Genomic DNA, 18,251 nt, shown 5'->3' with positions numbered 1-18,251 from the left:
TGCTTTCTTCCAGCTGGAAATATGCAAAAATCAAAGGGGCAGTAAGGCTCGAAGGCTTCACACTTAGGTTAAGAGAATATTTACAAATGTACAGAATACTTCTAGATAGATACAGTTAATTTAACAAACAGAAATGTCAAACATTCTCAGGAATGGAACTAGCTTTATAAAGATTCACTTGAGTGAGAAATTTACCCTTTCAATTTTGCCAAAGTTTCTCATTCCACAAGGCAACTGAGAGTTTAGATCAGGATATGCAAGCTCCCACCCCATCACATGCGGCCCCAAGGGTGCATATAAACTTCTGATCTGCCCCGTCCCACGACACCAGCGTGTGCCTCTCGCACGGGATGAGCGTCGCACAGCAGGTGTAACTTCCACGCCACCGGACGAAAACGAATGCGTGGCGTGACCGGAGAAGGGGGAACGGGGAGGCACCTCGGGACTGCACCCACCACCTCACCCTCCAGCTACACTGCCCACGTTGCAGCTCCCAGCAGCCCGTGGCAGCCCCAAGCCAAGAGCAGCCAGCACGGTGCCATCAGCAGCCCGCCGCCACCTCGCCCAGGTGTCCTGGTCTACGAGGCTGGGCTCCTGCTCCTCCTCGCCACCACCACCACCGCACCAAACCATCACCGGCAGCAGGAGGGGAAGGGAAGGGAAGGGGGAGTTACCTTGTTTTTGACCCCGCAGTGGCAGCAGACAGTCCACAGGTACTTGAGGGTCCTCCACAGCAGGATGATAAACAGTCCCCCAAAGAAAGTAACCATGGATGAGGCGAGGAAAGCCCACCACATGCGCTGTCCGCGGCTATCGCAGGGCACCTCCATGGTCACCGGGATGATGAGCGCATCCATCTTGGGCACATTGACGGGGGAGGAGGACGAGTCTGTGTTGAGATTGTTGGCGTTGATATTGTTACTCATTCTAATGCCGCTGCCGCTGCCGCCCGGGTAGGAGCCGCCGCCGCTGCCATTTGCCATAGCTAACAGCGAGCCGGGCGCGCAGGGGCTTCCGAGAGCTCCTCCCGCCGCCAGCGCCCCCCAAAAAGCCCATCACCAGCCATATTGCTGCTGCTGCCGCCGCTGCTCAGCGGGGAACGATAAGGAGAGTAATAAAAATAAAAAGCCCCCAGTCAAAACAAACAAAAAACCAAACCAACCAACGAAACAAACCAAAAAAAAAAAAAAAAGCAGATGAAGAAAAGCGACCGCACAATTCCCGGGTCCCTCTCGGGAGCCGACAGGCCGGTGAATTCCGAGCGTCCTCTTTGTACGGCGAAAATAATATTTTAAAAAAATTTAAAATAATAATAAAAAGATAGTCTCCTCCTCAGATTCCCACCCCTTCCTTCTCCCGCATACACAGCCCCTACCCCGCCCACCCCCAAAAAAAATCATCCACCACCACCACAAACTGATGCCTCTGAGCGTCTCTCCGAGATACCCAGCGCTGCGACCCCGCTGGCCTCAGCGGGGATCCCTCACTCAGCCTCCGCCGCGGATCCTCCCGGAGGTGGTCTGTTATTATTGTTATTAGTCTTTAACTTGTTATCAGCGATACTCAGTCACCCCCCCCACCTCGCACCCTCCTCCTCCTCCTCCTCTTTCAAGTCCAGCCCCTTTCTCTCTTCTTCCCCCCTTGGTGCCAGCAGCAGCCTCCTGTGGCTCCTAATTCATCCTCCGCTGGCCCATCTGTGCGTGCGCTGCCGCTGCCGCCGCCTCCTCGCCCATCCTTCGGGAGCTCCCTCCAGGGCCCGGCTGTCGCTCAGGCTGTTGCTCCCACACGCGCAGCGGCGCCGCCGGCTCCCGCCCCTCCCTCTGTGCCGCCGGGGGACGCGACGGCCCCGCGCCCGCAGCCGCGGCCGCTCCGGGGGCGCATCAAAGGCCCCGCGGGCCGGGGGTGCCGGGCGGGCCGGGGGTGCCGCTGCCGCCGGGGGTGGGGGCGCCGGCTCAGGCGGGCTCCCGGCGCCCCATGGGCAGCGCTCCCCGCTCCGCGCCCGCTCGGTCCGGCTCGCGGCGCCGCCGAAGCGCCGAGCGCCCGCTCCGGAGGACGGCGAAGCGGGAGCGGGGGCTGTGTGCCGAGACGGGCGCTTCACAGGTGGCGGCGAGGCGGTGCCCGGCCGCGCCGGGGAGCTGCCGGTCCAACAAGTCCCGCCGGCCCTGGCGCGTCCATCGCCGCCGCGCCGCGCTCTCCGCAGCCGCGGTGGGGCGGGGGCAGGCGGCAGCGGCCCCCCCGCGCCGGCCGTGCGCGGGGCCGGTTCGGAGGATGTCATGACGCAGCGGCCAACGCACGGCGCAGTCACGGCCCCGGCCCCCGCAGCCCCGCCGGGCCCCCGCGCCCATCGCCCGCAGCCCTCGCCCGCCGCGCAGCGCGGCACCGCGGCGAGCGCGACCCCTCCGCGGCGCGGCCGCAAGGCGCCCTCGGGGGCGGCGGGCCCGGGGCTGCAGCCGGGGGGCAGCGGGGGAGGGAGGGAGGGAGGGAGCGGGGCGCGCTCGGGGCTCGCAGGAGGCGGTTGAGCTGCAGCAGCAGGTGCCCGGGGATGCGCACGGCGCGGGAGGGGGGAGCTGGCATGGAAACGCGCTAAGGGAGCGTGAAATAAACATCGGGGACCGCGGCGTGGGTTTTTCCGCTGAAGGCATTCGTGGCTTGTCTTTAATTGACACGGGCAAGTACTGCAAACGCTCCGCAAACACGCCGTAAATTGCCGCACATCCCAAGAACATTCCTGAATTTAACCCTTAGGAATGTAAATAACAATTTAAAATTACACCTTTGGGGAGGATGGGGGTGAAAGGGGAAGCCAGCAAGAAAATCTGGATAGTCATCTCCTACTTTTTTTTCGGATTCACGTTGAAAAGCAAAGAAATTTATATGTCTATATGTGTATTCTTTTGTATAAATCAAAATCTCCATTTGGCACATGGTCTGCTCACTGGGTTGTCTGTGCAAAGTATTATGCAGATCCTCTTGACATCTTTCCAAGGGTAAAATACAGCAGGCTTTGTGTGCGTGACATTCCCCCATCTTATCTAGTTGCTATACCAGCAGAGAACCACCATTATGAAATAGTAATCTCTTAACCTTTAGTAGTAGTAGTTTCTGCATCTGCCAGGGGCTTGTTTGTTTCTGTTTTCTACTTAAGTGAAGGCAATGAGATTTTATGAGTTCCCAAAGCTTTTATGGGGCTCTCGAACCCTCTCACCCCCACTTTTTTCATGCAATAACACCACTGTTTGTCTGAATTTATCATGGTGTCTCTTTCCAGCCTGCCCTCGAGTCTGTCCTTCAAGAGAAGGCTTCCTTTTTCCAGAAGGGTTTTATAGGGGCTTCTGAATAGAGAAGGCATTAGATAATGATATGGAAGTGTATACAGGTAGGAAAATTGCTACATTACTTTTTCCCAGAGAAAAACAATCAGTTACATAGCAGACCTGAAGCCGGTCATTCCCAGGAAACTGTTGTAATGGAATTTGGTTGAGGATTTCTAGATGCAGAAAACTAGTCAGGTTGAAAAGAAACTGCCTGTCACAGCTACCACATGCAAGCCCAGACTGCACTGCCACAGCTGCTGCCCCCTCCCATGTCTTTTCTTCACCAACCCTCCCCACAGCTAGAGAGCCACCTGGACTGGAAAGTGTTGCCATAACAGGATCACACACACAGCCTTGGGTCCTGGGCTCAGATCCTGGTCCTCATGGTCATTTGCTCGGCATTCCTGTGAGGAGCACCCTCTTCGCAGCTGCACACATACCTAGGAATCCTTTTATCCATCAGCAAACACCAGGAGTGGAACAAGGGCAGGAGCATTGTAACACAGGCACTTGATGTCTGATCTTCAGAAGTGCCAGGTACTTACAGGCACTCTTACAGCTAATGGAAACTACAACCCTGTGCACCTTCAAAGATGAGGACAAAGGAGAGCAGCTGCACAGCATATCCCAGGGAAGGCTTTTGCATGGTGGAATTTCTTCCATACTCTGGTCTGGCAGATAGCAAGAGCTGAGTCTCTGAAGCCATGGCTGCGACATACATCCTCTCTTGCTGTTGTTTGAGAGGGCCCAGAAGATTTGACAGAGAGGCTGCAGTCTGAAAATCCATTTTCTTGCTCTATACATTCAGAAGGTACAAGTTAAAAAGTATTTCTTGGACTCAATACTGCTGTAGCTGAGCAGTGCAGACAGTGTTCTCATGAGTGTTCCAGATGCAAACAGGATCGTTAGGCACCTCTAAAATATCATCCCCATAATGCTGTACCCACACATACCAAAGATGGTCCTAAAGAAAAACTCCAACTAAAGCAAAGCAAGTGCACCACAAAATGTAGTCTGTATGTTCAAATAATTTGATTCAAACATGTTCGTGCAGAGTTTACATGTAGATTTGGACGAGGATAGTAGATGTATTGTGATCACTTGTTAAAGGCTGCTTTTAAGTTCTGGTGCTCAAAAAGTGTCCTAGTATATAAATCCTAGGAGTCCTAGTATATAAATTTCACACTATATATCCAGAGGAAAATCTTTTGTTTTATCCGTATAAACAAAACTTCTATTTACATAAATATGGCTCAGTTCTACAAATATTTACCATGAAACTCACAATGAAAAGTAAATATTGATATCAATTGGTGAGACTTACCTTACCAGTTGAAAGTTTCCTTACTAGGAAATATCTGCAAAAGACAAAGCAAAGTAGGTAACCTTGTATTTTGTTCACCTATTCATAGACAGAGGTAAAAATGATACTTAAATGAATATCCCTTCCATTAAGTCCCATTTGAGCTGACTCCTTTATGAATAAAGAAAGGCCAGCTTTCCAGTGCAGGCTCTATAAAGCAGAGTTTGAGAAAGCCCCCTGGGGCTGTATGCTTCATTTACTGAGGCAACAATTCCATTTCATGTTGCCTTCAGACTAAACAAGATTTTCAAGCTCTGCATCCTGGAGAGATCTATTCCAAACAAACAGAAAACTTCAATGGGTTTGTTTCCAGACTAGTTGTCTATTTAGTATTTCAACACAAGAGCTCAAAATTTACTTGGTTAACAGTGCTCTTTACAGAACATAACAAACGCTATGCTGACCTGTGTTTTTCCTGTTCTTACCATGTAGCATAGTCCAGGACACAATCATGCCTACTCAATGTAATTCTGGAGGATTTGTTTCCAGAAAGCAATGTTTTAGCAGCAAGGGAATGACTCCTCTTTATGTAAAACAGTTCCCTCTTGTGGATATTCTGTGCAGAGTATCACAGAAGTATTTAAAATATTCATCAGTCCTGGATCTTTGCAATTAAAACCCCCAACTCTGTTCATCAGTTCTCCAAACCCCTTGGCATTCTTGGTTTTAGCAATTAAATATGTGAAGAAGAACAAGCTATTGCATTTAATCATAATACAACTTGCCCAATCCCACATTATCAATAACAAATTATTTAATAAAGTGCAATAAACATAACAAGCTGAATAAAGTTGTATAACTGTACCTATATGAGTCAAGTGCAAATCACAGTGGGGCTTTTTATTTTGCTTAAATGAGAAAACTTTCCACACATTCCATTAAGAGAAACCATGATTAAAAAACAAAAAAAGATACATTATATAAAGAAAAGAGACAGTAATCGCAAAGCAGTCTGGGTTTCCAAGGATCCATGTACAGAAGTACAGAATACAAAGAAACTCCGGAATGATAAATCTTTCAATTAAAACTAGAGTCCAGGCAAGTGGTACAGCTTCACTGGTAGCACAATATTGTACCAGGGATTAATTTGACATGGCAGTTAGGGGAAAAAAAAAAAAAAAAAAAAAAAAAAAAGGAACAAAAATACCCCCCCAAAAAACCCCAAAAAAACCACATGAATGGAGGAATGGAGTAACAGTGTGAATATTTATGTGTTCTCTAAATGATAACTGTGTTATACAAAGAATATTTTTTTTTTTTCTTAGAAAGAGTAATGTGAGAGAATAAATGTGTACTCCCCAGTTTTTCCTAAAGGCATATATGGTCTAACTGAATCCAGGGAAATTTGCATGTTATTATCTTGAGGGAAATTATATTAAAAAAAGCTAAAATCCTTTATGTATATCCTAAACTTGTTTAGCACAAGGTGTTTGTTAAATGGTTATATATAAAACCTTCCTAAACTTTGATTAAAGATACAGAGTAAATATTAAAGAAGCATCTTAAGGGTCAGTAAAGGTGTATACTTTCCAAGGGTAAAAAAACCCCAGAGTTCCAATGGTTTGTGTCCAACAGCCTCCTTCACATTTTTGTTGTCCCTTTAGAATACACCACTGGGTTTTATGTAACAGTAGCTGTGGCGGGGCAAGCACTTACACACAGAAATAGCATTAAATAATAATAAAAAGTACTTCTGGTCGAGAGGCTAGGTTTGTGTTTCTGAGGTCAGTGGGGCACTTGGTCTTGACTTCTAATGCTGGAGACCCAGTATCAACCAGACTTCAGATAAAAGCAGATATAGGATGTCTTGCATAATTAATTCTGAGCCTCACTTTAATACTGTTCCTTACTATTCCTACTTTTTCTTGAGAAAATAGTGAAAAGTAATACATTTGTAGTGATTAGATGGATACTGGAACAAAATCATATCATTAAATAATTCTGGGATTTTTGCTGCAATGCAAAATGTTTGCTGTCTGACATGCTGATGTAGAGCACATAAGGTTGGATCTACTGTCCTTGTATTAAAAACTCAAAAGAGAAAATTTTAGCAGGAGATTATACTAATATGCACATAACTATATATTTGGACATGGCAAAATATTATCTCCAGCATTTTTTTTCCATAGAATTTAGACAACCTATTTCAGCGTATATTAATTGAAAATTCTGTTTAGTTTACTTTCTATCTGCCCAATCCCTGTTCAAAGACTGAAGTACATATTTAGCATGATAATATATTGCACACTGTAACAGCTTCTTATCAAAGTACTTTGCAAATAGGAATATATTCAAGCTCATCACATCTCTCTGTAACTGTATACGTGAACACTATTCTTGGCAGTGAGGTTATGTAACGATTTCCTTGAATTAGTTAAAACTTTTGTATTGAGATCTATTTTGGCACTTAACCCTGGCAAAATCCTCCAGCTGGCAGGACAAAGACATACCTCAGCAGAATGCTTTAATGGGTCACCCAGTCATTCAGAGTGATCATCTCCAGAGTACTGGAACCCTAGCACTCAATCCAGCCAAATAAAATATTAAAGAAAATCCCTTGTTCACGCTAATCCATATGGTATGAATAGAAATTTAATTCAAATTAATATTGAAAACATAAAGTATTTTCTTTGGGCTTTTTTTTTACCATTTTGATAAAGCAATTCTTCATATCCTTGTATTTTGCTTAAGAGTTAGACCCATACATACTTCCTCATTCTTGCCAAGTTTCCCAAATCACATAGTTTTTGATTAGATTTGATATTTCTTGCCAATAGGACCACTTCTTATTGGAAAATTAGTATGGTTTATGCATTAGCAGAATATTAACACATAGCTAGAATCTGAACACATGTGACAGCAAAATGATGACTTCAGAAGCAATATTAATTAAGCCATGTTGGACGGTCTGAGGTCTGTAGGTACATTTAATAAATATGAATCCACACACTTACAAGCACTCTTGACTCCCACAGACCAGAGGCTGTTTATTACTGTTTGTACTAATGAGATTTCCTTCCAGCCAGAAGAGAAGAAAGTAGGAAGATATCAGGATATTCTGAAGACAGAATAGTAACAGTCACTGTTAAAACACAGACTAACAAAGGAGCTACAGAAATAGCAGTCAGCAAAGTGGAAAATAAATCACATACATAAAAAAGATCTTTAAAATATCTCTCTTAAACCATTAGTTCCCCCTCTTCTGAGTGGGCCCCAATGACCAAACCAGAGAGAAGTAGCAAACCCTCCTCTGAATGATGATGACAGAACAACAGAGAAGTGCAGTAGTGTGCAGTGTGCAAAGAACCACTGCAGGTGAGCAGTAAAAAGATGCAGGGTAAAACTTCCCCATGGTTCCATGGTCTGTGTTGGGTTTTTTCAGTTGTATCAAATCAGGGCAGCTGCCTCACTATGAAAACAGATCAGGGCAATGCTAGGACTTCTTTCTGTACAATTATGGTTTTGTGGAAGCTCTCCAGTTCTTTGTATAAATATTGACACCCACTGGTCATTCCAGATAGACCCAGAAATTTCTAATGGAGCAATACAGCAACTGTTATAAAAGTGCAGCAAAGATATATGTGTGTGTGTATATATCTATATCTATCTCCTGTGTGTCGTAGCTATAACAACACAAAGCAGTCAGTGTTCCCCAGTTTCCAACAGCAGTGTTCATGCTGTGGCTATAGCTACTATCTACAAGCACAGCATTCCAGAACTGCTCAGATATTGCCATGGTGATTGCAGAGACAAATACTAATTTTTTTTTCTAATAGATTTAATTTGGAGAACTTAATATTTATTGCCTCATATTTTATTTTCCATTCTTTTTAGAAGAATTTTCCGTTCTTTTTACTTGGTATCTTGCATACTGGACTTGTGTAGGCCAGGTAGCTTTATTTGCTTGCTTCTAGAAACTATCTGGCTGTGACTCTAGATCCTTCTAAGGCCCAACTAAAAGGCTATGGAGGGAAAAAAAACATCATTGTAGAATATAAACCCGCAGATGCCTGTTTGCATTGGACGATTCTTTTTTTAAGTCCATCAGCCAACTTTGCCACGTGGCACTGGCAGTGAGTCACTGCTGTCAGAGTCAGAGCCCCTACGATGGAAGCTCTGCCAGTCATTCCCAAAAGCAGCCACCAGCCTTAACATACTGCAGGGCTCAAGAATCTGTTGTGTACAGTTTAAGTGGTTTGGGGAGCAGAGCAATAGCAGGACAGTACTGCTGCTCTGCTCCAGTTAGGCCAAGGGAAATTTTCATTAAAGTCAGCTAAATGTAAAAACCAAGAAAAATGTGAAGATGTGTGTGTGTGTTCTGAAACCAGCCCCTGAGAACAGCTCTGAGCACTAGCTAATTTCAAGTCCACAGGGTGTAAATCTGCTCAACACTGAAAATTCAGACATCAGACATCATACTAAAACTGTACAGGGGAGACCATATGTTTACAAGCAGCCACGCCATTTTTTTGCAACTCATTATGACACTTACACTTTGCTCTCCCCAGGATATATTCACATTTAGGAACGTGGTGTTTATTTTTGACAATAGCCTCAACATAATTCAGGAAGAGCAGTGTTTGCAATGACCTGCTTTGCTTTCTTGTCTCTCACACTTGTCTGGAGGTAAATAGCTGAGAACTGGCAATTTGCAACTGAAAATAAATTGGAACAAAATAAATCTTTTATTATCAAACATCAGCCCATACAGTAGGGTTTGAAAAGCTGAATCTCACCATAATCAGAAGACGCTAAGACGCTTTTTCTCTTCCCACTACGTAAGCATATATCCACCAAAGAGTTTTTCCAATAGGAGGATGAGATAAAACACATTTAACACGCAATCCTGCAAAATGCTGAGCATTCCTGCTTTGATCCAGCAAAGCATTTAAACAGGTGTCTAGTGTTATGCACAAGTAATCTCACAGAATCCTGTAACCGAGTCACATGTTTAAAATTAAGCATGTGTTTTAGGTCCAGGGTGACAAGGCTCGACACCTTGTATGATTAAGTGACTAGTAAGCTGAAGAGGTTGTGTAGGAGTCATGTCCTTAATTGCTTGCTGACTTCATCAGCATGTATATCTTACTGGGGCTGTATTTGCTAGCATGCAAAAGGTGACCTTTAATTCCAGAATTAATACAGCTTTTGCATTTTCTTTGCTGTTTGGAATTATATGTTCTTCAATTACAAAATAATGAAAAGATAATACACAACTTAGTCAAAATTTTGGAAGGATCAGTGATTATTTTTTGTACTCCTGATAAAAGATGAATCTCTGAAATAGTATTCTAAAGACATAATTTTCTGTTTTCTCATGGATATGAGAAAATATGTCCCCTCACAAGTGAATGGTGCTGCTAAGGCTTAAATATGTATCATTAGTCACAGATAAGTGTCAAATGTCAGAGCTCTGCTAATGCAGCAGTCTTACATGCAGTACTAAGCCTGCAGCAAGATAGCAAACAAAATACCCTCAGGCTGAATTCAAAATAGTTGAGTTCAAGGCCAAAGTGAAAGGTGTCTTAAAAATTAAGTATTTTCCAGCAGAAAAAATATTTTTTTTTCCTGTGCTAAATTCAGTGTAATGTTGGGTTACCTAATGGCAACTGGCATAAAGGAAGTGCAGTTTTGACCTTCAGTTGCAGCCTCTGGGCAATATAATAATGGTAGAATGAAGCTTTATTGACTGAATAGTTTTACATGCTGAACTCATGTTCATGGCTTTCATTTAATCTGATATACAGCAGATGTTAATTTCTGTTTCCTCTCATAAGCTGATGGTAATTCAACCTATGGTCAAAACTAAGATAAGTTATTTGGGAAGAGGCGTGGATTGTTTGTGTCTTACGTAGTGGGTGCAGCTTTGCCTTTGAATACAAGTCTGTAGCTGCATCAATGAAGGATACATGGGGACATCTAATAATAATTCACATGTGTGTATCTAACAATAGTTAGACACAGGGTAATTTGTAATTGGTGGAGCAATATCTTTGGAGAAAAGCATAATAAAGTATTTTCATAAATGTTCACAGGTGAATATTCTGCAGATAATTTTTCATTATTAATTAACATGAAGGTTTAGGCAGTGGAATGCTGAATTGTATTTAACTGTGAGACACATTTATCACAAACCTTCCACCTATTCACCATTTCAGACAAGCCCCATTCAAAGTCTCTGATAATACACTCCTGTGTATTTTATGACTTTATCTCACACAACAGGTTTTCCCAGCATCTCCTCTACTAAAAGGAAGTTCAGTGCTATATATGTGAGAATACATTATTGCTACCCTACCCTCAGTATGTTAGAAACTGATCTATGCAATCTATTGACAATTGCAATGGTTAGACTATTTCTAAAGTTTACACAGGTTTATGGAACTTGAACGTGTTCTGTTTTTCATTAATTGTACCTATTATTAAAGGTATATATAATGTGTATTATATGTATATATGTGTATTATAAAGTGTTACTTGCAATTATCAACTTTACTAAATTTATCATCAAGACTTTTTTTTTTCTCTGAATGTCCACAATGTCAAATTTCTAGTGTTTTCTTTTTGTGTCAAGAAGTGGGTAGCCTAGAACTTTTCAAGGTCTGTGAAGAGATGAAGCTGTATAATCATTCTGTGTCTCTTAGAATTAAGGCAGGTGAATGCAAAGCCATGTAATGTGTTTATCTCCCACAATTAAAAAACCCCATGGTTTTAAGTGCTACAGCCATATTAACATTATATTATGTAGAATAACCATACTTCAGTGATCTAAGTGTGGTTCTGGAGAAGCTCTAGCTGTACAGTATTTATGCCATGTTAAAACAAGAAAAATTAAGTTAAAATTTCAGGGGTACTTTTGTTCCACGGACAAAACCCGCTTACTACTAAATTGCTTTCCTAGAAGGAAATGCACCCTGCTTTTATAAAAAAGCATTCATAAAACACTTTATCTTTTGTTTCATAAAAGATTCAGCTTTGTATAGGCAAGTAATTATGAGTAAATTATTAACTAACTGCAACAGAGCCATAGGACAACAAACGTTTGCCAAGGGCAGGTTAACATTGATGTAAATAAATAGTATTTTCATAGACAATATTTAGGTAAAATACTTCATTCATTGTGCATCAGGTTTGTGCCCTTTCAGTGACAGGCACTGGCAACTAATTAAGATGTGTTTAAATCCCAATTGATGTGTCAATGCAACACACTTCTGTATGCATTGCATGAATCACAAAGTAAAAGATTGACCCAGGCTTTATCACTATCAGTAAAGACTTAGATTATGTCAACTTTTCTTCTTAAAAAAGAGGGCTTATACTGTGCCATCCAGGAGAAAAGGCAGTAAGTGCTTTCTAATGCAAACTAAAACATACAGCCAACATTCCTCCATGTTTTAACTTCATTTGAGAAAAAGTCCTGCCTTCCAGACTAATAAATTCAGTATTAACCATTTTAAAACATGGAGTGTAATCTCTTCAGTGTTCTCTGGAATAATATCAGGTTCCAGGAAATACTAGAGGCAGAGCTATTTCTTCTTTGGATGCTCAGAACAGATTTGCTTACCTTCTCCAGCTTGCTCCAGCTTCTTCAAAACTACCATGTTAACCAGCTCTCACCTTGGACCAATAGTTCTGCAGCACAGAAATATCTTGTCATCCCAGTCTAAGAATCATAAAAATATCCCAATTCAGTGGCTTTTTAAACTCTCCTTGATGTAGAATGAGATCCTTATGAACTCAAGGTACAAAGGAAAAGATATCCCTTACTGAGGATAAAGCTGTATGTGAGGAATCAGTGCTTTCAAATGCTTCTGCAGTGTGACATAAGACAGTCCTACCCTCAGCCCTGAGTGGGAACACAACAGGCAACATCCTGGTGGGGACAGGGGCTTCATGATGAAAATGGCCACTGAAGGCAAGAAGATATTCCAGCCTGAGATGGGCTTTTGAAGTAGCTGGTTACAGAGGAAATGCAAGGTCTTTTCAGCCGCAGTCAGATTTTTTTTCCAGTTATTTTCCAGTATTTTGAATATTCAGACTGTCTTCATATTAAACTTAGATCCACTGGATGTGGGTCAATGTACACACCATTTCCTGTTATATGCCTAATATCTCTTGTATAATGGGTACATGCTCTTGAAAACTAGACAGAGGCGTTTAAATCTCTTCTAAACCAGGCAATGTAACTATTAGTAGAAAGTACTACAGATGGCTGACTAATTGAACCATGGAAAGCATTATCACACCATTCCTCAATTTAGAACTCATTATTCATTTGAGTTCAATCTCATTTCATTACTGTTATAATTCCATATAAAATTAAATTGAGTTTTAAACTTAGCCACCTGAGTGAGGTTGTTTTGCAATCGTCCAAAGTATACCTCACTACCAGGCCACAGAAAATTACTATGTTTTGGGTTTTGTTTTGGTTTGTTTTTTTGTTTTGTTTTTTTTTTTTTTTTTGCTTGTTTTCTGAGGGTTTGGGATTGTAGCTTACTTATTAGAGCAGAATCACTAGGCCAAGATGCACATGCAGCCGTTGCTCTGTGACCTTGAGTAAATTACTTGTACTCCATGGGTCCTGTGTTTACTTCTGTACAAAGGGTATTGTGGGGGGTAAATATCTCTACAGCCCTTTTAGAGCATTAGGTGAAAGGTCCTTTAAAAGCTCAAAGTATGACTTATTAATAATATATAAGCACATATCTTTCCAGGTTATGTCTCAGGCATCCAGCTTGGGGATTTGTGCAAAGCTGCATGTCTTCTCCAATAAAACAGACTAGAGCAGCTACTTATTTAAAGTTCTTTTGCACCAGATTAACAAAATGCCTGAGAGAATGATACTAGGTCACCTTCTTAAAATGGCCTGAATACCAGCAGAAGATTAAGAAATGGTGGGAGTGACTATATTTTGTTACACTGAAAGCATTACAAGCAAAGTGTACATGAGCAAAGTGACATTCACTGACAGATTGAATTGCATTATGATAAACTAAAAATGGCAGAGAGGCTTAGACCTTTGGAATAATAACTCTTAAAGATTTTCCATTTTGATAATAATTTGATTGACAGAGGGTACAATGAAAAATGGCTATGACTTTTAGTTTGGAAAACAGCAGTTTTGTGATCCAACTTGGTTTCACCCCAACACCAATGGTGTTACAATCTGCACCTCTCCTAGTTTTCATGAATCCTGGGTCGTTCTTTTTAAAAGTGCCAAACCCCCAATTTTCCAGCAGTAGCTCAACAGCTGTAACCAAACCCTCATCATACCAGACCGTACATGATAGAGGAGCACAAACTAACTCTCATGTGGCCAGTGAACTTACAGTGCCACCCTATAATTAACCATTGCTGGACTTTGTTTAAGATCATATGTATTAAAGTATGGTTGGAGTTCTGAGGTTCTGAAAGGCTTAATACCATCCATTTATACAGCTCCTCTTTCCTTCTGAAGTATTGTAATGTAGAACACGAGTATGTGGGTTGCTTTAATAGCATTGGCAGTAATATGCCTCTGTGTGTGTATTTTTGAGTTTTGTAACTAAAGACATTAATGCAAACATATCTTCACTTAATGTGTTGTAGTTGTAATGAGGATCAATTTCTAGCCTTATATTTCACACTGAATGGCAGCTTTTTAATTCTTTTTTAATTTGTCTCTTGTGAAAGAAAGTGAGAGGTGAGAGTAAACTTGGTAAATGGCCAACACCAACATAGAAAGAGAAATACTTTTTTTCTCCAGGCTAGTAACATCCAGCTGGGAGTGAAACCTACTTTGTCAGTATAGCATGAGCTAAGCCAGTCAGTCACTGGCAGCAAGAAACCAGGTCACAGTGGTCTACAGCAATCCTGCTGCTGGATCGTACTCTCTAATGAAGAATGAACATGGACAAAGGTACAAACTGCATCAGCAGCAGCAGCTGGGTGAAAATGAGACTTAACTTCTTATAAGAACCAGATGGTGGGCTATTAGAAATCGTCTAAAGCTGCCCTGGAGTGGCAGGAACCGGCTTGAGTTCCTGCAGCAGGCAGGAACTGAAAGTATTAGTGTAAAGACTTTGTCAGATGAACATGTTGAGGCATTCATTCCTAATGTCTCCTTACTTCTATTATAAATTTCAAGGGCCATGAGCAGAGGAGAAAGACACAAATTCTAGAAACAGATGGAGAGTCAGTGAGGCATAGAAGTACAGGTGCTATACGAACAGATGGAGTGAGGGGGAAAAAGGAAAGGAAAAGTGCTAAGTCTGAGAGGTGCACAAAATTCAGCAGGTGTATAGCAGTTCAGTCTTGTAGGGGGATTTGGAAAATAATTACATCACTTTTTTCTCAGATAGCTCACTCCTTCCCTCAAGAGACACTAGTTTCTTCCCTACTCCCTGTGCATTAAAACAAATTGACTTGTCCTTGAATACATCTGACTGCCAGGAGTTTTTAAGAAAGTTATCTTGTGACAGGGCTGAACTAAATCTTATTAAGAGTCGTTATGGTCTTAATATCATTGCAATTCCTTTTTCCCAATGCTAGACTACATTGGTCTACAGATCAATATTAAAAACAATGGCAAATCTGGCTCAATCCCAAAGCAGATAATATCACTTTCCAAAAAGATGGTGCCTGTAAAGGTATTCAATTTGGTAAACCATCTGATAAACTTGGGTTGCATTCACCAAATCTCAAATCCAGCATCACCTTCCCATTACACAGCAAAGCACAATCTCATTGTCTGACATGAATTACATCAATTTCACTTTTGTGGTAAAAAGACATACAATAGCTGTAATTTATCCCAATAACAGTTGTTCAATGATTTAGACAACTCGGAAAACTTAAATTCAGAAATACAGTACATTTCCCCCTCTGCCTTTACTGAGTCAAGGAAATGTCACTGTGAATGACAATGTTCTGTATCAGAATTTGCTCTGTGAAACCTGCAAGCCTGAGCCTAACAGGGGTCCTGGCTGGAGCAGTCTTGTGACAGATTCAGAAGCCATAGCCTCCATGCCCAGGCTTAGGTAGGGAGGCAGCCTCCCAGCAGGAGATGAGCGCAGGGCTGCGCCCTTTCACATCTGAGAACCAGTTCTGTGATTAACCACTCAGCTCTGATGAGAATGCACGTGTGCCTGCTCTCCTGCGGGCTCACGTTTGCAAATTAACATTTGTAAGCAAGGCATGGCTTTTTTTTCTTCCATTTATCATTATGCTTTATTCCTTACCTTTTGAAAAAAGAGGACTTAACATTCCAGGCATTGCCTACTGGATATCATTGGTCACAAAGCTCTCATCTTCTATATTTTTGAAGAGAATCTCTGGTTCTTTCCTACAGTAGCATGTCTATTTGAAAAATAGGACTGCTAGGAAAGATTATTTATCATTTTCTCATTAAATCCAAAAGCCAGAAGAGAAAATATCTGATATGTCAACTAACTAGTGTTGTTCTTCCTTTCACACATTTTGCAATGTAAGCTTTGCAGATCATGCATACTTTGATTGGTTCCCTCCTCTGTAGCAGGAATGGGTTCCATTTGGAAGATTACTTCTAGAGCTCCAACAGAGGCCTTGGAGTCAGGGTTCATAATTTCAATTTCCGTGTCTTGACCACAGAAACACTTTGATGCAAACTCCAGATACCCCCATGGACCCTGACTTTAAACAGGGTCAATGCTCAGTCCTTTTCTGGCATGTGATCAGAACAAATGTGAGCACAAAGGCAGCAGAATAGGCTGGGACCCCGAGGTGGCTTTGCCGTGGCTGCCATCACACTCATTTTCTTTATGTTTTTTGGGCCGCTCTGTATAAACCTTTGCTTCACCTTTGATTCTTAGGTTCAGTTTTGTTATCTCAGTTTAGCTGGCTTTAGTTACCATTGCTTTGCATCTGTTCCATTGCTTTGCATCGGTGTTTCATCATAAAATCAGAATGATATCACAAAGGTCTGCCAGCTGGCTGAGAAACAAAGTTGAATGTTTATTAGATTTTTGAAGGCAATATGCAATAGGTCACCATTTTAGTAGATTTATGCAAGTCATGTAGCCCTACTAAACTGAGATATCTTATAAACTATTAGCTTTGGGAGCACTGCAGGATAAGGCATACATTAAGCAGATTAAAAACAAATAGGAGGTGGCGAAAGACAATAGCAGCCATTAAAGGAAGGATCACAAGATCTGTTGGACAGAGTCAACACTCTTAATAGGGAATCACTCTTGCACAAAATTGAGCATTTGAGCCTGCTGCAGTGATATTCAGAGCAGCAGTGAGAAGAAATCTGTCACTGACCACCTTGTGAACAAGGAAATAATTCAGTGCAAGCAGCCACCGGTACCACAGGCACTCTTATCCTGAAGAAACTTTTGAAGAAAAGTACCTGAAAGACATTTGTACACTGAAATAGTAAAATAACAGGTACTGAAAATCCATACAAGTACTGTTACAAAATCCTTATTTTGTTTAGCTAGTATATTTAAAGGAATTTATTTGTTGACTTATCCAATACATTCAAGGCCTGAATTCTCAGACAAAAAAAAATTGACTCAACTCTCATGGAAGAATTCTGTAGACAAAAGAGACTTTGTCTTCTGATTCCAGCTGCTTGTTTTCATATAATGCAAGAAGCAAAGGGAGCAAACTCACAAAAAAAAAAAAAGTAAGAATTTTTTTGTACTCATGAGCAAATGCACAGAAGAACATGTATCAAGTCTAAAGTCAGAAGCATGACAGATGCACCCAAGGTCTTGCTGACATTGGCAGCCTTACAGGGGCAATCTGTATGGAAGGACAACATGTTCCTGAACAACTCCTTCTAATGAGGTAGGCGTAGAGACTGCTTTCTTTAATATCTCTGGCAAGAAGTTGTGAGGTTCGTGCTTATGAATTGAGCACTGCAGAATCATTGGAGGAATAAAATAATAATAATAATAATAATAATAATAATAATAATAATAATAATAATAATAGTTGTTGTTGTCGTTGTTATTAGTACTACCAGATTGATTACAGGTCCTGAAATGGATCCCCAGAATCCTGCTGTATACATGAATCATATTTTTCTTTTCCCTCAATTGAAGACAAAGCCACCTAATAAAAGGCTCAAAAGAGTCTTTATCATAAGCATGTTACCATGTTCCATAAGAATGAAATTATAATGGGGAAATCATACAGACTGTGAAAAATAGTCTATAAACTAATATAATTAAAGAATGCCATGTAAAATATTGAGATATGCATCTAATACTTTTAGTAAGGGATGTTTACTAAAAATCTTATTTAATTTCAGGCCTGCTCATTCTTTACATATGTAATTCCGAGACATAGTGGGTTTGGTTTAGTAGGTAAAAATCAATAATATACTGTATTACATGAAAACTGAACACACTAAACATACTTCATTTCCTTAGGAATTGGTTAACAGCTGGTATGTCATTAGAAACAATGGAATCCTCTTTTAAAGGATGTGGGGCAAATAGTCTCTGTGATGATCCTATGAACTGAAAATCCTGTTGAAACACCCCAAGAGGAAGAGCCATGCCATATGAAAGAAGTAGGTTTTGAATATCATCTACCTTATTTCT

General features: G+C 41.5%; 1 protein-coding gene across 16 annotated transcripts in view; it reads right to left on the bottom strand.

The window, feature by feature from the left end:
- Nucleotides 1-9,253, bottom strand: part of KCNMA1 (potassium calcium-activated channel subfamily M alpha 1) — a 420,823-nt gene extending 411,570 nt beyond the window's left edge. For 6 of the 16 annotated variants that reach the window (XM_059851307.1, XM_059851309.1, XM_059851310.1 and 3 more), the window contains exon 1: nucleotides 675-1,348. In XM_059851307.1, the coding sequence (XP_059707290.1) occupies nucleotides 675-983 (309 nt within the window). In that variant the 5' untranslated portion in view covers nucleotides 984-1,348. Of the gene's footprint in view, nucleotides 1-674; nucleotides 1,351-1,407; nucleotides 1,579-4,638; nucleotides 4,673-7,631; nucleotides 7,736-9,169 lie in introns of those variants that run through there. The other 10 variants (XM_059851295.1, XM_059851297.1, XM_059851303.1 and 7 more) reach the window with 6 other exon arrangements.
- Between the last annotated feature and the right edge of the window lie 8,998 nt (nucleotides 9,254-18,251).

The sequence above is a fragment of the Haemorhous mexicanus genome, chromosome 7 (genome assembly GCF_027477595.1).
Source record: "Haemorhous mexicanus isolate bHaeMex1 chromosome 7, bHaeMex1.pri, whole genome shotgun sequence".
NCBI lineage: Eukaryota > Metazoa > Chordata > Aves > Passeriformes > Fringillidae > Haemorhous > Haemorhous mexicanus.
The sequence above is the reverse complement of the archived record's forward strand: the minus strand, read 5'-3'. Positions and strand labels throughout refer to the sequence as shown.